This window comes from Ictalurus furcatus, chromosome 15 (assembly GCF_023375685.1).
Source record: "Ictalurus furcatus strain D&B chromosome 15, Billie_1.0, whole genome shotgun sequence".
In the NCBI taxonomy this organism is placed as follows: domain Eukaryota; kingdom Metazoa; phylum Chordata; class Actinopteri; order Siluriformes; family Ictaluridae; genus Ictalurus; species Ictalurus furcatus.
The window spans coordinates 17586198-17600138 of NC_071269.1; the positions used below are offsets into that span (position 1 = coordinate 17586198).

Genomic DNA, 13941 nt, shown 5'->3' on the forward strand with positions numbered 1-13941 from the left:
TGCCTGAAAATAAGGTCTGTAGTTAACCCAAGCTCAAGATATTTTCACGTTTTATTCTATGACATAAAATACATCAGTAATACCCCACTTGTGACTTTTTATGTCTTGAAAAAGGCGGTTGCTAATAAGTGGCTAAATGAGACTACAGCGGTTGTCGGGGACATTAAACGTCATCGTGCCAAACAGGAAAACTCCTCTACTACAGCCTCGTTGTGTTTATACTCACGCTCATGCAAACTATTCCCACTCAAACTTTCCAACTTGTAGATTTTCAATTTATAGAATTTTCCAACTGTAGTGTTTTTTTCAAATTGTAGTGCTATAAATCTTAGTGGTGGTGACGTTGAAGTCATGCGACCTTGGTGTAGTTCGTTTATAGGCTAACTTTAGCTTTTTACTTCTGCTACTTTATGTTTAAAAATTCATAAAAGTCGTGTTCATTTGTGAAGATTATCATGATGAATAAAACGTGTAAGAGTCAGAAACTTTTGATGGTCACAGGGCTTATTTTCTGCACTAATCCAAAAGCCAATGGAAAAATCCGACTGCCTTTTTGTCAAGGGAACCAGGGTGATGCTAACTTCCGGGTCAGCCAACAAAAAACGCCATCCCTGTATCACTGTAGAGGTTTGGATTACACCCGTACATTTCAAGTGACCAGTAAAAACAGGTTATTAATGATAAGAACTCGATAATAAACCGTTGCCTCATTCCAGGGGGGCGTGGCCCAGGGGGCATGTTCATTCGAATGGCGCCTTAAAATGTCTAGTTCCCACCCCAGTGGTCATGCCCACTTAAAAATGCTGCGTTCCTGCACAAATTGATTGATGCAGATTCTAAAGCCTCTGGTATACTTACACTGGTTTTTATGCGTACACTGGCATATGTGCACAGTCGTACGCATACACTTTCAAAGTATACTCCATTTGACATGTACGCGTACGCAGGCAGACGACGCATGCGCATTACGACAAATTGCAGTACCCCTTCTGGCCTACAAGAGTCAGTACAGAGCAGTAAAGCAGGTCTTCTGGTGTCACAACAACACGAAGAACAATGCTTGGGCAATCTCTCGCCACGATTAGCACCATATACAAATTCTTATAATCTTTAAGAATTACACAAATGCGGGTACTTTCTCACCTGCACTTGTCTATTCCGTTTTTTCTTCAACTGCCTTGAGAATCAACGGCCCTGGGTCACTGTTGCCACCTTGTGGAACAACTAAATAGTGCAAAAGAATTAAATCCGCATGTGCGACGTGCGGTTAGAAAAATCGGGCGGTGCGCGTGTACTCTGCTGATGACGCAATTTGCGTCACGCGTACTGTACGCTGTTCATAGCATACGCGGAAAATGTGAAGCATACTTTCTGCTTAATAAATCATTTATACAGAGCCCTTCCTGAACATTTGAAGGCAGTAAGCAATAACTTACTCCCGTAACGTATCGAGTTACGAGCTAGCTAGTTAACCACTAAACTTTTGTTTTATTATTTTGTTTAAATTATAGTAAAATAAATAAGTCGAAGCCATAAAGTGTGCAATTAATTGTCATTAATTTCTTACCAGTGTTTTGGTCCGTTTCTCCTCTTATTTTTCCGCCTTTTTGCATTTTTTTCCCGCCACAAACTGGTATGGAAGCTTCATGATACCTGCTTCGTGATTTTCTGACGTTAGTTATGTTTGTTACCTATTTTAGTTACGTACGTTGCCGTTTTTATTCTTTTTACACCGCAAAGGGCCCCATGCTGCCTGATATATATATATATATATATATATATAAACTTTTCGCAAAATGATAGTGGAGTATACTTCTTAATAAATAAACAAACAAACAAACAAACAAATAAATAATGGTGCCCCCTGGTGGTGTGGGGCCATAAGGACCCATTATACCGCTTAGAAGAAGAAACGTGTTATACTCTGTAATACTCTGAAAAGGGGAAGAAAGAGTGTTTAAACAAATATTCAGAATAGAATCTGAGTTTTATTTAATAGCGGGACAAACTCTTAATATTTATTTAAAGAAGAAAAAGAAGAAGAAGAAATAATTTGCTTTCCTGTTAATCAGTAAACCTGACGGCATCAGCTCGCGTCCTCTGGCGCCCTCTAGTGGTAACAAAGCAACTGTGCAGTCATAAATGTAAAGCAATAACAAAACAGACAAAATAACAAAAATACTCATTTATTTAATTAAAATACAGTATTAGTCCTGCCTTGCGTTGTCTAAAATGAACTGCCCAAGAAGAGAAACAAAGCAAAAAATTGCTATAATAAATATATATATATTAGCATATTATTGTAAGGATAGATATCAGTAGATAGCGCTTAAACACCAGTACATTTTAAGTCCCCAAGATCATTTATTCCTATCGTCACAATTGTGCTTTATGTCACATAGCCATTTTTGCTCCATAAGCAACTTCATTCATAGCTTATGGGGATTCATAATAAATTAAATGATATGGTTTAACCTTTAGTGTTGCACAACTTGGTATTTATTTGTGCTTGGACCCAAATATCAGCATTTTGTTAACTTTATTTCATTAATTTCTATGAGCCACTGTACAACTGTCATTACACACTTTCCCTTCTACCTTCTGCCAAATGCAATTTCTTCAGTCTGCAGGAAATGCCATTTTAACACTATCTGTGCATCTAAAAAAAAACACACAAAAAAAAAAACAATTAGAATATCATGGAAAAGTTCATTTTTCCCCCGTAATTAAATTTAAATAGTGGAACTTTCATATATTCTTTATTTCTATAATTCATTACACATTAAGTGAAATATGTCAAGCCTTTTTTGTTTTAATCTTGATGATTATGGCTTGAATGGAAATCAAAAATCCAGTATCTCATAATATTAGAATAAATAATTTATAATACAGAAATGTTGCAGTGTTGCATTCCTAGTGACAAGCCACTCCTGAACCAGAGACAACGTCAGAAGCATCTTACCTTTGCTAAGGAGAAAAAGGACTGGAGCGTTGCTAGTGGTCCAAAGTCCTCTTTTCAGATGAAAACAAATTTTCCATTTCATTTGGAAATCAAGGTCTCAGAGTCTGGAGGAAGAGTGGAGAGGCACATAATCCAAGTTGCTTGAAGTCCAGTGTGAAGTTTCCACAGTTGAGTGATGATTTGGGACGCCATGTCATCTGCTGGTGTTGGTCCACTGTGTTTTCTCAAGTCGAGAGTCAATGTAGTGTCTACCAGGAGATTTTAGAGCACTTCATGCTTCCATCCGCTGAGAAGCTTTATGGAGATGCCGATTTCCTTTTCCAGCAGGACTTGGCACCTGCCCACTGTGCCAAAACTACTAGTAACAGGTTTTGCTGACCATGGTATTACTGCGCTTGATTGGCCAGCCAACTTGCCTGACCTGAACCCCATAGGGAACCTATGCGAGACACCAGACCCAACAATACAGACGAGCTGAAGGCCACTATCAAAGCAACCTGGGCTTCCATAACACCTCAGCAGTGCCACAGGCTGATTGCCTCCATGCCACACCACACTGATGCAGTAAATCGTGCAAAAGGATTAAAGCCCCAACCAAGTAAATTAACATATTTTTCAGAAGGTCATATTATAAATTCATTATTCTAATATTTTGAGATACTGGATTTTTGATTTCCATGAGCTGTAAGCCGTAATCATCAAGATTAAAATAAAACAAGACTTGAAATATTTCACTTTATGTGTAATGAATCTAGAATATATGAAAGTTCCACTTTTTGAATTCAATTATGGAGCAAAATGCGCTTTTCCACGATATTCTAATTTTTAGATGCACCTGTATAGCATGCCTTTCATCACAGGATTGGTCAATTTACAAGAATATTGCATGTGATGAAAGTTAATGCCCATATCTTACCTCATGATCAACACCTTTTTTTATTCTTTCACTTATCTTACCTTACTAACGATCAAAATCTTACATGATTCTCTTTGCCCACAAAAACTGGCACAACTGTAATACACTGGTCATGAAATATCAAGATTTGGTCATTTTATACTATTCTGTATGGTTGTGATGTGTTCCTTGTATAATATGAAAGCTAATGCCCGCTGTCTTGGCTCAGTGAGCAAGCATATAGATGAAGATTATTAATTAATCACATGATGTTTTTGCATGCACAGCTTATGATATGTATCATCAGCTCTGGGTTGGGTTACATAGGAAAAAGGAGTGACTGATAAAAAGGTGACCTGGCAACACTCATAGGCCTGTGGTCAGATTTACGCAGGCTTGATCTGACGCAGTGGAGATATTTTGGCCGCCTCATCCCTCGTGAATCTCCGGAGGTATCGGATGGCAGATAGAGCACTTATATTCGCCAACAGAACTGTAGCAATGAGACAAGTTGACATCTATCAGTGGCATATGCACTATTTATGTCCCTAAATCTCCCTAACTATTTGTCATGGTTTAATAAATGTCAAGTGAGCACAGTTGCCATAACATTTCTTTCACTGTATCATAGACAAAATGTACTTCATTCAATGGTCAAATTAACATTTTTCCACACAACTCCTTGGGGAAACAAACAAACAAACAAACTTTGGAATACAGTACTAATGGAAAAAGGTCATCATGTAAATGATATTGTATGGCTAATTACCAGCTTTCCATGTATCAGCTCCTTGAGGGTTGACTGACTTCAGGACCCATGAGGCAAAGGCAATGCAAACCAAGCACATATCTGCCTGTTTAATGGGCAACAGTGGTGCATCCAGCCCTAGAAAAGATGAGATTCCTTATGATTCATTCATATTGATGATTCATTCATATTCACTAACACTTTATCATGGTCAGGTGGATCCAGAGACTGTCCTGGGAATATTGGTAATATATAGATAGATATACTTTATTAATCCAACGAGGGAAATTGTTATGTTACAGCAGCATAACAAATAACAAATAGCAAAGAATAACACTAACATCAAAAACAGAATTGCAGGGGAAAAATCCTGAGGTGGGAATACACCCTGGATGGTTAGGAGGAAACTAGAGAACCCTGAGGAATCCCACATGGACATGGGAAGAACATACACAGAAACTCAGCACAAACAAGGGACCCTGATGCTGTGAGGCAGCACCACTACCTGCTGTGTCACCATAATGCCCTAAGATGCATTAGTGCATGATATTTATCATTTCAAGTCACAAGTCACAATTTAGAACATATACATAAGTACTATGCCATATAAATTCTTCAGTGTACAGTGTGCAATAGCTAAGTAAATCTACTATAGGATTTGTCAGGTCATGCTATGCTGAAATTGTCCATAGTCTAAGGTAGAAGAAGTCAATAAGCATATGCTATCTAGCAGATAAGGTGTAAATATAAAATATAAAGAGCAAGCTTACAGCCTCTTCCTGAAACTGGTCCCAGATCAGAGATACTTCAAAAGATCACTGGGATAATCACCGAACCCTGGAACACTAGCTGTCCTCAATTCATCATGTTTTGCAAGAGTGAGTACCAGGACAAACCCATTACTTCTTGTAGAAATATTAACATGAGAAATATTGCTTCAGTTACTGAAGGAATTTGGCCTAATGGTGTCCAAATGCCAACATATTGACTGAACATTGACTAAAATGTTGTATCCTAGTGGAATATTTTACAGTTCAATCTATATATCAGAGCTTTATTGTTTTCTCACAGAGAGCCTTAAATGCAGGATCATTACAGATGAAAAGCACAAAATACAATTACTAACCATTGCAACACCACTACTATCATAGAGGATCATCACCAGGAACTCTGTGTAAACTCACAAGGCCCTATTGGATTCCCCTTGAGATTAAATCAAGGGGCTAAACACTCACCAGCCACTTTAATGTAATTCAAACATCAAAATGGGGGAAAATGTGATTTCAGGGACTTTGACCGTGGTTGTTGGTGCCAGACAGGCTGGTGTGAGTATTCCAGAAACTGCTGATCTACTGGGATATTCACAGATAACAATCTATAGAGATTACACAGAGTGGTGGAAAAAAAAATCCCTCAACTGAGTGGCAGTACTATAGGTGTAAGCACCTTGTTAATGAGACAAGTCAGAGGGGAATGGCTAGACTGGATTGAGTTCACAGGGAGGTGAGGGTAACTTAAATCTTTACCAACACGGTGAGTAAAAAAAGCATCTCAGAATGCACAACATGTTGCACCATGACACTCCTGACCTTACAGTATCTACATAATTTTATGCATGGTGCTTCTGCCATTTGATTGGCTGATTGGACAATTGCATGAAGGGATACAGGTGTTCCTTATTAAAGTGGCCAGTGAGAGTACACGGCACTCTCATAAAGTTCCTATAAAACCTATAGGTTGCTTTTGGTCTTTTATTAAATTTAGTAAATTCATTTCCAATAAAAATCTAAGAATATTTGATAAAGTTCATTAAATACTTACTTTTTATGTTCTACACAAGACAGCAGAAATAAATGTACTGTAAATATCTACTTAATTCCTACGCAATACAAATCCAGGAAAACTCCACAGAAATCAGACCATGTTCTACTAATGTTATAATGTACAAACTCACATCAAGATCCCATATTTAATGGAATCACCATGCGATATAAATTAAATTCCCATTTAAAATTTCCCAGGAAAGGGCGGTAAACAATATGGTTTCCGGAGACTACAACGTATCAGACTTACAGTATATTACCACCATGGAGTGTTAAAATAAAGAGATTTACTGTGTCTTATGTTAAAATATAGGAAATAAAACATACACACTTGTCCTTTCATCACTGCCTCAAATAGTTTTATATACTAGTTATAGAAGTGATTTGCTCTGGTCGAGGACTGAAGCTGGTCTATTTTTGCATGTAGTTCAAAGTAAAATATGTAAATACTTTCTGGCTCATGGTAGCTTGAAAAGGCTGCCAACATCATTCAGAACAGGACATGACCATTCCTCTGCATGAACATAACTCCACCTGTTGCTACGTGCTTTGAGTCAGGCCCAAGTCTAGAAGGCAAGATTATAATGACAGCAAATGGAAACAAATCTAGTAGAATTGCTAGCTCTTAGATGCTAATGCCTAATAAACTATTTTTAAATAAGGTGTCACTCAGGTACACTTCTACACTTTGTTTTTTAAAGTTTTGTTAAACTTCCTCTCTATTGTAAGTCAGGCGGTACTGGTAATTAAAATAGAACTGCCAGAGCGTGCTGTTTAAGCTAAAAAGCATCAAAACTTCTACTACTATCCATACGTGGGTGCTTGAGTGTTGTAAAAATAGGTGAGGCTTACTTGGATCAGCAACAGCTGTCTGTATTTCACTACATATCTTCTGCTGGTCTGCCAGCTGTCTTAAGATGCGTTTCTCCAGGCTGAGAATCAGCGGGTCTGGAAATGGGTTCTCATCAGCACCCAATATGTTTATAGGTTGAATTCCTCTATGAAATGACCTGCCAGTATTTTTTACTGGAGTGAGAGCCTGAGAACTGGACTCCTCAGGTGGGACTGTGAATCCTGTGCGGCGGACTCTCCTAAATGAAAAAGGGTTTGTCCACAGGAAGGTCCAACTATTATCTTTCTCAGGTAAAAAGTGTTTGTATTGGTCTGAGGCTGCCACGGAACCATGGTTCTTGGTTGGTGTGTGGTCATATCGCGTGAATACTCGGATTACCGTATGCTCAGGTTCCTCATCTTCATCTGAGTGAACAGGGGAATCATCTGGGAAAAAGTAATCATATGCCTCAGGGAACTGGACATTCCTAGTTGCTGAGCGTGAAGAGGAGAAGATGGGAACCAGCTCGTTAGTACTGCTGTTGTCATCTGCAAGTGGGTAAAATAAACTTTCAGGTTCAAACTCTGAAAAGAAATGTTCATACATCTCAAGGACAGAGGTCTCAGTTCCATCAAGATTAGAAGCAGCTACAGTGTCGGCCTGAGAGACGGACTGTTTGGTTTCATCCGTACCGAACAGATACTCAAAGATCTCTGAGAAAGTGATGCCAGTGCTGTCCATCTCCTCTTCATCAGAGAGGTACACTGGGGATGAAGTTTCCACACGATCAAATGGATCTACATAATCATCCTCAACTTCGGATTGAGTGGAATAAACAGAATGGATGGAGTGGAGAGAGGCATTTCTCAGGATTTTCCCCAAGTTTTGGTCTTCAAGAGCTTGCAAGTCTTGGACACTTATATTTTTACACATCTTCCTGAAGCAATGATTGGAATCATTTCTAAAGAGAGGTGATGAATGGGCTGTATCTGAATTAAACACTTCTTCCATTCCTGTTGCACTTCCAGACAGATTTGGATTACTTTCCCATGCCCCCTCATCTAGTTTGGTTGCATCTGGAGATAGGAGCTGTGAAAGCTCTCCATCAAAGTCAGATATGAATGATACATTCCCACTGGAGTGGTCAGGCTTGGATTCATCCGAGTGTGTGAAATATCCTGAATCTGCTGCATCTGTCACTTCTACTATACTGCTGTCCTCTGGCTGGAGTAGCACACTGGGGTGCTGAGCTTGGCCAACCAGACGGAGTCGCAAAATATCGTTTATGGTCAGCTTCTCCATTTCATTCCAGAAGGAAGACATAGCATATACAGGAGATGTGGGTTGACTTGCAGAATTAGGATCTACTGTTCCTAGACTTTCAGCTCCACCTACTGACTCAGGATGTTGCTGCACAACTATAGTAGGTGGCAGGTCATGGTCTTTAGATGAAAAACAATGTGGTGTATCTACATAGAGAATTTGAACTTTTTGTTCTTCACCACTGGTAAGAAAATTAGACAGGGTGTCTTCTGATTTTGAGTAATCTGAAAGTTGACTGTCTGGTTCAGTGATGTGTACCAGAGACTGGTATTCCTTGGTCTGCCCCTTAAGAGACAGTTCCTCATTTTGGTCCCCTTTGATACCAGGGGACAGAATTTCAACAGCTTTCATATTTATGCCTTTCTGGCTTTCAGGTACATTCTTTAATATTAAAGATGGGACATTCTCCTCTATCCAATTTTCAGTTTGTGAATCCACATATGCATTTGAGATGTCAGGCTCTTTTGACACTTTTTGGTTGATTATTTCTGCTTTTGGTTCAACTAATGGAGCATCCTTGATCTCATCTGCTTTTGGTATTTGGGCTGCAATTATTTGTGCCATGTGACCATTCTGGTTATTTATTTGGGCCATATTTACATGATCTGCCTGTGTCAATAACTTGAAATAAGATTTTTCTGACAGACTTCCCTTAGCTTGCAAATCATCATTTTTGTGTTCAAGTGGGACTTCATCATGAGACACAGAAGATAAACTCTCTTTCTTCTCAGTGTTTTTGTAAGATGCTGAGGAGAATGTCTTGTCTGTTAACTCAGGAAATGTTACACAGGAAATTGAGGTTTTCCTCTGACCTATTGCACTAGACTCATCAAACTGAAAGTCTGATAACGTCACACTATTTTCAGATTGACTTTTTTGTGTCTTTGGGTTAACAACATTGTGTGATGGCATCAAAGGTGCTAGTTGTAATGCTACACTATGTGTTTGTGTCTTGATCTCATCTGTGAGATTTGAGACAAGATTTTCTGTGCTTACAGGTTTTCTCTCAATCTTTGAAACATCAGAGCTGGCAATAGATACTAGCATTTCTGATGGCAAATAGTTGTTAAGCTGTAAATGATTTCCCGCATTATCTCCATTAGTGTGTGCTGATAGACCGTCATCATTTTGAGGTGTCTCTGTAACAGAAACACCAGCCTCAGGAGCTTTGAGATCTGCTCTCATGGCATGCTTCCCAGTTTCTGCTTGTTTCCCTGTCAGATTACTATCAGACATTATGCCAGTTTCTCTCTTGCTCTGAGCAACTCTTACTGAGCTCTTACTGAGTTCTTTTTGTAAATGAGGGCTTACCAGTACAGCCTTCCTGATATCTCCCTTCATTGGGACTGACTGTGAAAATACTGAGAAATTCTCTGAAATACAATTTTGCTTAGGATGTGCTAGAAAGCCATGAGGTGCACAGCATGCCTCAGAAACAGTCCCTGGGCCACAGTACTCAGACATATATGTCTTTGGATCAATTTCTCCTCTTCTCCCATATGTGTCTTCATCAGAGTCACTCACTTTGCTTGGCAATTGAGCCTCATATCCAGGATCCACTTCCACCAGTTCTACATTTATTCTCTTTTTCTTTCTTCTTCGCCTTCTTGGGGTAACGTTGGAAGCTTGACCCTGAACTACAAGCAAGTCAGAATTATTGCTTGTTACTAGCTGAGAATTTTCTTCTTTGACCTGGTTCGGTTCTGTGAGCTCTTTCCCATTGACTAGACCATTGCATGGACCCTTTTCAATGCCAGGTTGTGTCCTCATCTTAGCCTCCCATTTATCTCCCTCTTTCAATACATCCAGTGACCAGTCTTCTTCTCTGATAAACAGCTCTGTGTTAGGAGAGGCAGATTTATATATTTCTTGGTCTAAATCATCATCTGTAGACTCAGTATGCATATAGGTATGACAATAATTTCTCTGTGCCGTCTGATTTCTGCATGACTGCGATATTTCTACAGATGCTGCTGTCTCTTTTGTATCTTCTTTCACATCAGATCCCTCTGAATGGACAGCCATTTTGCTCCCCAAATTTGTCTGATCTTCAGTCACTGAAAAACTTTTCAACCTCTCAAAAAACACATTGACAGCCTCCAAGTGGAAGTCATCCTCACTGCCAGAGAGAACTTGATCTGGATTGCTCAAGCCATATTTGCTCAGAAAAAGCTCCACAGGAGAACCTTCACAGTCAGGGGGGCCGTCAATTTGAAGCTCTGGATCATGCGAGGTAGTCTGTGTGGTTGTCTGTGTTCGCTGGTTCACCATGTCATCCATGTCACTCATTCCTGAGTCATCCAGGCCTGCTAACCCTGGGGGCAACATGTTACACTCTTCACACGCTTGAAAAAAGGAGTCCCAGTCGAGCTCAGAGATTTGTACACTGTACTCAAAATCATCCATAGCAAAGTGGAAACTACAACAAAAACAGAGGGGAAAAATACTTTGAGCACATAAGAGTTTACATGCATTGTTACATGCTATACTGTATGTATGCATATATGTGTATGCAGTATGCTTAAAGAGGCTGTGTTCCTAAAGGTGCAATATTAGAAAAGTGATGCAAACAAGAAATAAACTAGGTATCCACCAAATAATCATGCAACCAATGCACTCAGCTGTCTGACATTTTGACGTCACACATTATTTTGATGCTTAGTCAGAAAAACAGGATATACACTTAATCCACACATAGCAGTTACCAAAAATATCACACCTGAAAATCACATTTTAACAGCTGTGCATTAGAAAATGCATACAAAACACATCTAAAAATAAAATTTTTCATCTAATCTAAAGTTAAATCCTAACTAATCTCTAGTCCTTTTTAGTATATAATTAATGCTTTTCCTCTGAGCTGTCTTTCATTAATCAAGTCAAGGTGTATTCATGTATAAACTGAATATCTGTAAAATATGTGTCATGCAACATTATTTACAGCTTTATGATATATGATTTACAGTTATATTCAAAGTAAAATCCAAGGAATTTGAGGTAAATTGTAAAAATGTGCTGAAAATATATGTATGAGCATTTTGTAAATAGGAGTCCTAACGTGGCACCATGACATATATATATATAAATATTTATTATATATATTAAATATTTATATATTTTATATATATATAAAATATTATAATCAGCTAATATCAGACAGTGGGTAGGATTTTATAATCACTGCACTATCACTGTTAATGATCATTCTTCCCATATTTCCCAATCTAAAGTGTATCCCTGTGCATCTGTGTGTCTCTATCTGCAGGTGTCATGCATGTGAGCACCTACCTGTTCAGTTGTTCTATAGTGCCACTGCTGCTGTCCTGCGTGCTCTCTGTGCTTTTTGAGGGATAGTGTGAACACTATGAAGGCCTGTGCCATGCCACAGAGAGCAACCTCACATGGGCCCTATGATGCGCTATAAATAGAGCAGTGTTTCAGATCACGTAATACACGCAAAGCTCCCCGCTCTGACCCTCCCAGCTGAGGTGTATCATTTCAACACCTTAATCAGACCTCAGCTGGCAAGGTGCTAACAAAAGGGATTTATAGGAAATATTTTTCTTTTATATTAGAGAAATGACAGTGAATAATTACAGTATATGATAATGTTTGTCTATAATCTGCATTCCTAGCACAGAGGACACAAGAAAATTTAGACCCTATCTTACTTTCTGTGGATGACATCAGCTGGAAACATATCATGAAGAACAGTAGGGCTCTCACACCAGAGGATCAGCCAAGGTGTGTGTCAGCTGATGTATTTTTCGTCATGGGATATCACGGGTGGACTGATCTACTTTCCCTTCTGACTCGCAGGCATGGAGAAGCGCACGTCTGTGCTGACTGGAAACATTCACAGAATACATTCACGTGAACTGCTCTAGTCATATTACACTTAATAATTTACAGACAAGTAAAAAATATGGCAGGTAACAGAGGCTCTGTTGCGGGGGCATTTATTTTTGCCTGCATGATTTGGGTCTACTTATTGCCTTAGAGAGAAGTATCACTGCAAATCAATACAAACTTATTCTGACTGATCAACTTTATGCTATGCTGAAATATTTCTATCCTAATGGGAGTGGTCTCTTCCAGGATCATCTCATCCCCATCCACAGAGAAATCACAAGGGATAACTGAATAGTTGATTGAGTATGAAAATTATTATTTTTAAACCTTTATTTAATATTGCTAATCTCATGAGATTAGCAATATCTTTTGTGCTAGAGCGTTCCAGCCAGAATGACCTCACAATTGCACACACCTACTAACAGACACACACACACACACACAAAAGGACAGACCATTTAATGCTCAGAGATATGAAGAAAAACCCAAGAGCTACATCATGTGACCTACAGGCCTCTGTAAGCACATTAAATGTTTATGTTCATGACAGCACAATCAGAAAAAGGCTGAACAGGTATGGCTTTCATGAAAGGGTGGCAAGGAAAAAGCTCCATCTTTCCAAAAAGAATATGGAACATGACTTCTGAACCTGAACAAGCCACAAATGTTCTGGAACTATGTCCTTTGGACTGATGAGACCAAGGTGGAGATGTTTGGTCATCATTCACAGGGCCATGTATGGCAAAAACTAAATGCAGTGTATCACCACAAACACCTCATACCAACTGTCAAGCCTGTTGGTGGAGGGGTGATGATTATGATTTGGGATTGTTTTGCAACCACGGAGTGTGGGAAAATAGCAGTCATCTGTCCAGCAGCTTAAGCTGAGCTGAAATCAAGCAATGCAACAGGACAATGATCCCAAGCACACCAGCAAATTGACATCTGAATGGCTAAAGAAAAAAAAATGAAGCTGTTGGAATGGTCAAGTCAAAGTCCAGACCGCAATCCCATTGAGATGTTGTGGTTGGATCTGTGCATAAATGAATGCCTTCCAACATCAACGAATTGAAGCAATGTTGTAAAGAAGAGAGGGCCAAAATGTCTCCAAAACGATGTGAGAGACTCATAAATTCCTACTGAAAATGTTTACTTCAAGTTATTGTTGCTAAAGGTGTTTCTACATGTTACTGAATTATAGGGTGTACTTATTTTTCCCATCTGGTTTCTGAATGCTGGTTTGCTTTTGGGGAAAAATGACTAAATTTTGAAATCTGTTGTGTTTTTTTGCTGTTAGATGAGGTTATTTGTTTGTTTCTATAAGTTTTTGTGCCCTTTCTTTTTCCCCTGCCTTTAAATTTAAAGAACTATAATAGTTTTGGTGCCAAATGAATGTTAACTGTTCCTTAAAAAGTATCAGTGGATTTGCCCTCAGAAGGATTTGCTAGCAAGGGAATAGCCTTTAGCTAATTTTGAGGTTAATGCTAAAATATCTTGGCGGCTCCA

General features: G+C 38.9%; 1 protein-coding gene across 1 annotated transcript; it reads right to left on the reverse strand.

The window, feature by feature from the left end:
- Positions 1 to 3258: 3258 nt before the first annotated feature.
- LOC128619475 (PPARGC1 and ESRR induced regulator, muscle 1) lies at positions 3259 to 13403 on the reverse strand. The gene is made up of 5 exons (XM_053643678.1): positions 12255 to 13403; positions 11872 to 12001; positions 7281 to 11002; positions 4627 to 4743; positions 3259 to 4350 (listed from the first exon to the last, which is right to left on the reverse strand). Exons 3-5 carry the CDS (start codon positions 10987 to 10989, stop codon positions 4244 to 4246), a joined length of 3933 nt encoding a protein of 1310 aa, XP_053499653.1. The 5' UTR covers positions 10990 to 11002; positions 11872 to 12001; positions 12255 to 13403; the 3' UTR covers positions 3259 to 4243.
- Positions 13404 to 13941: the final 538 nt, after the last annotated feature.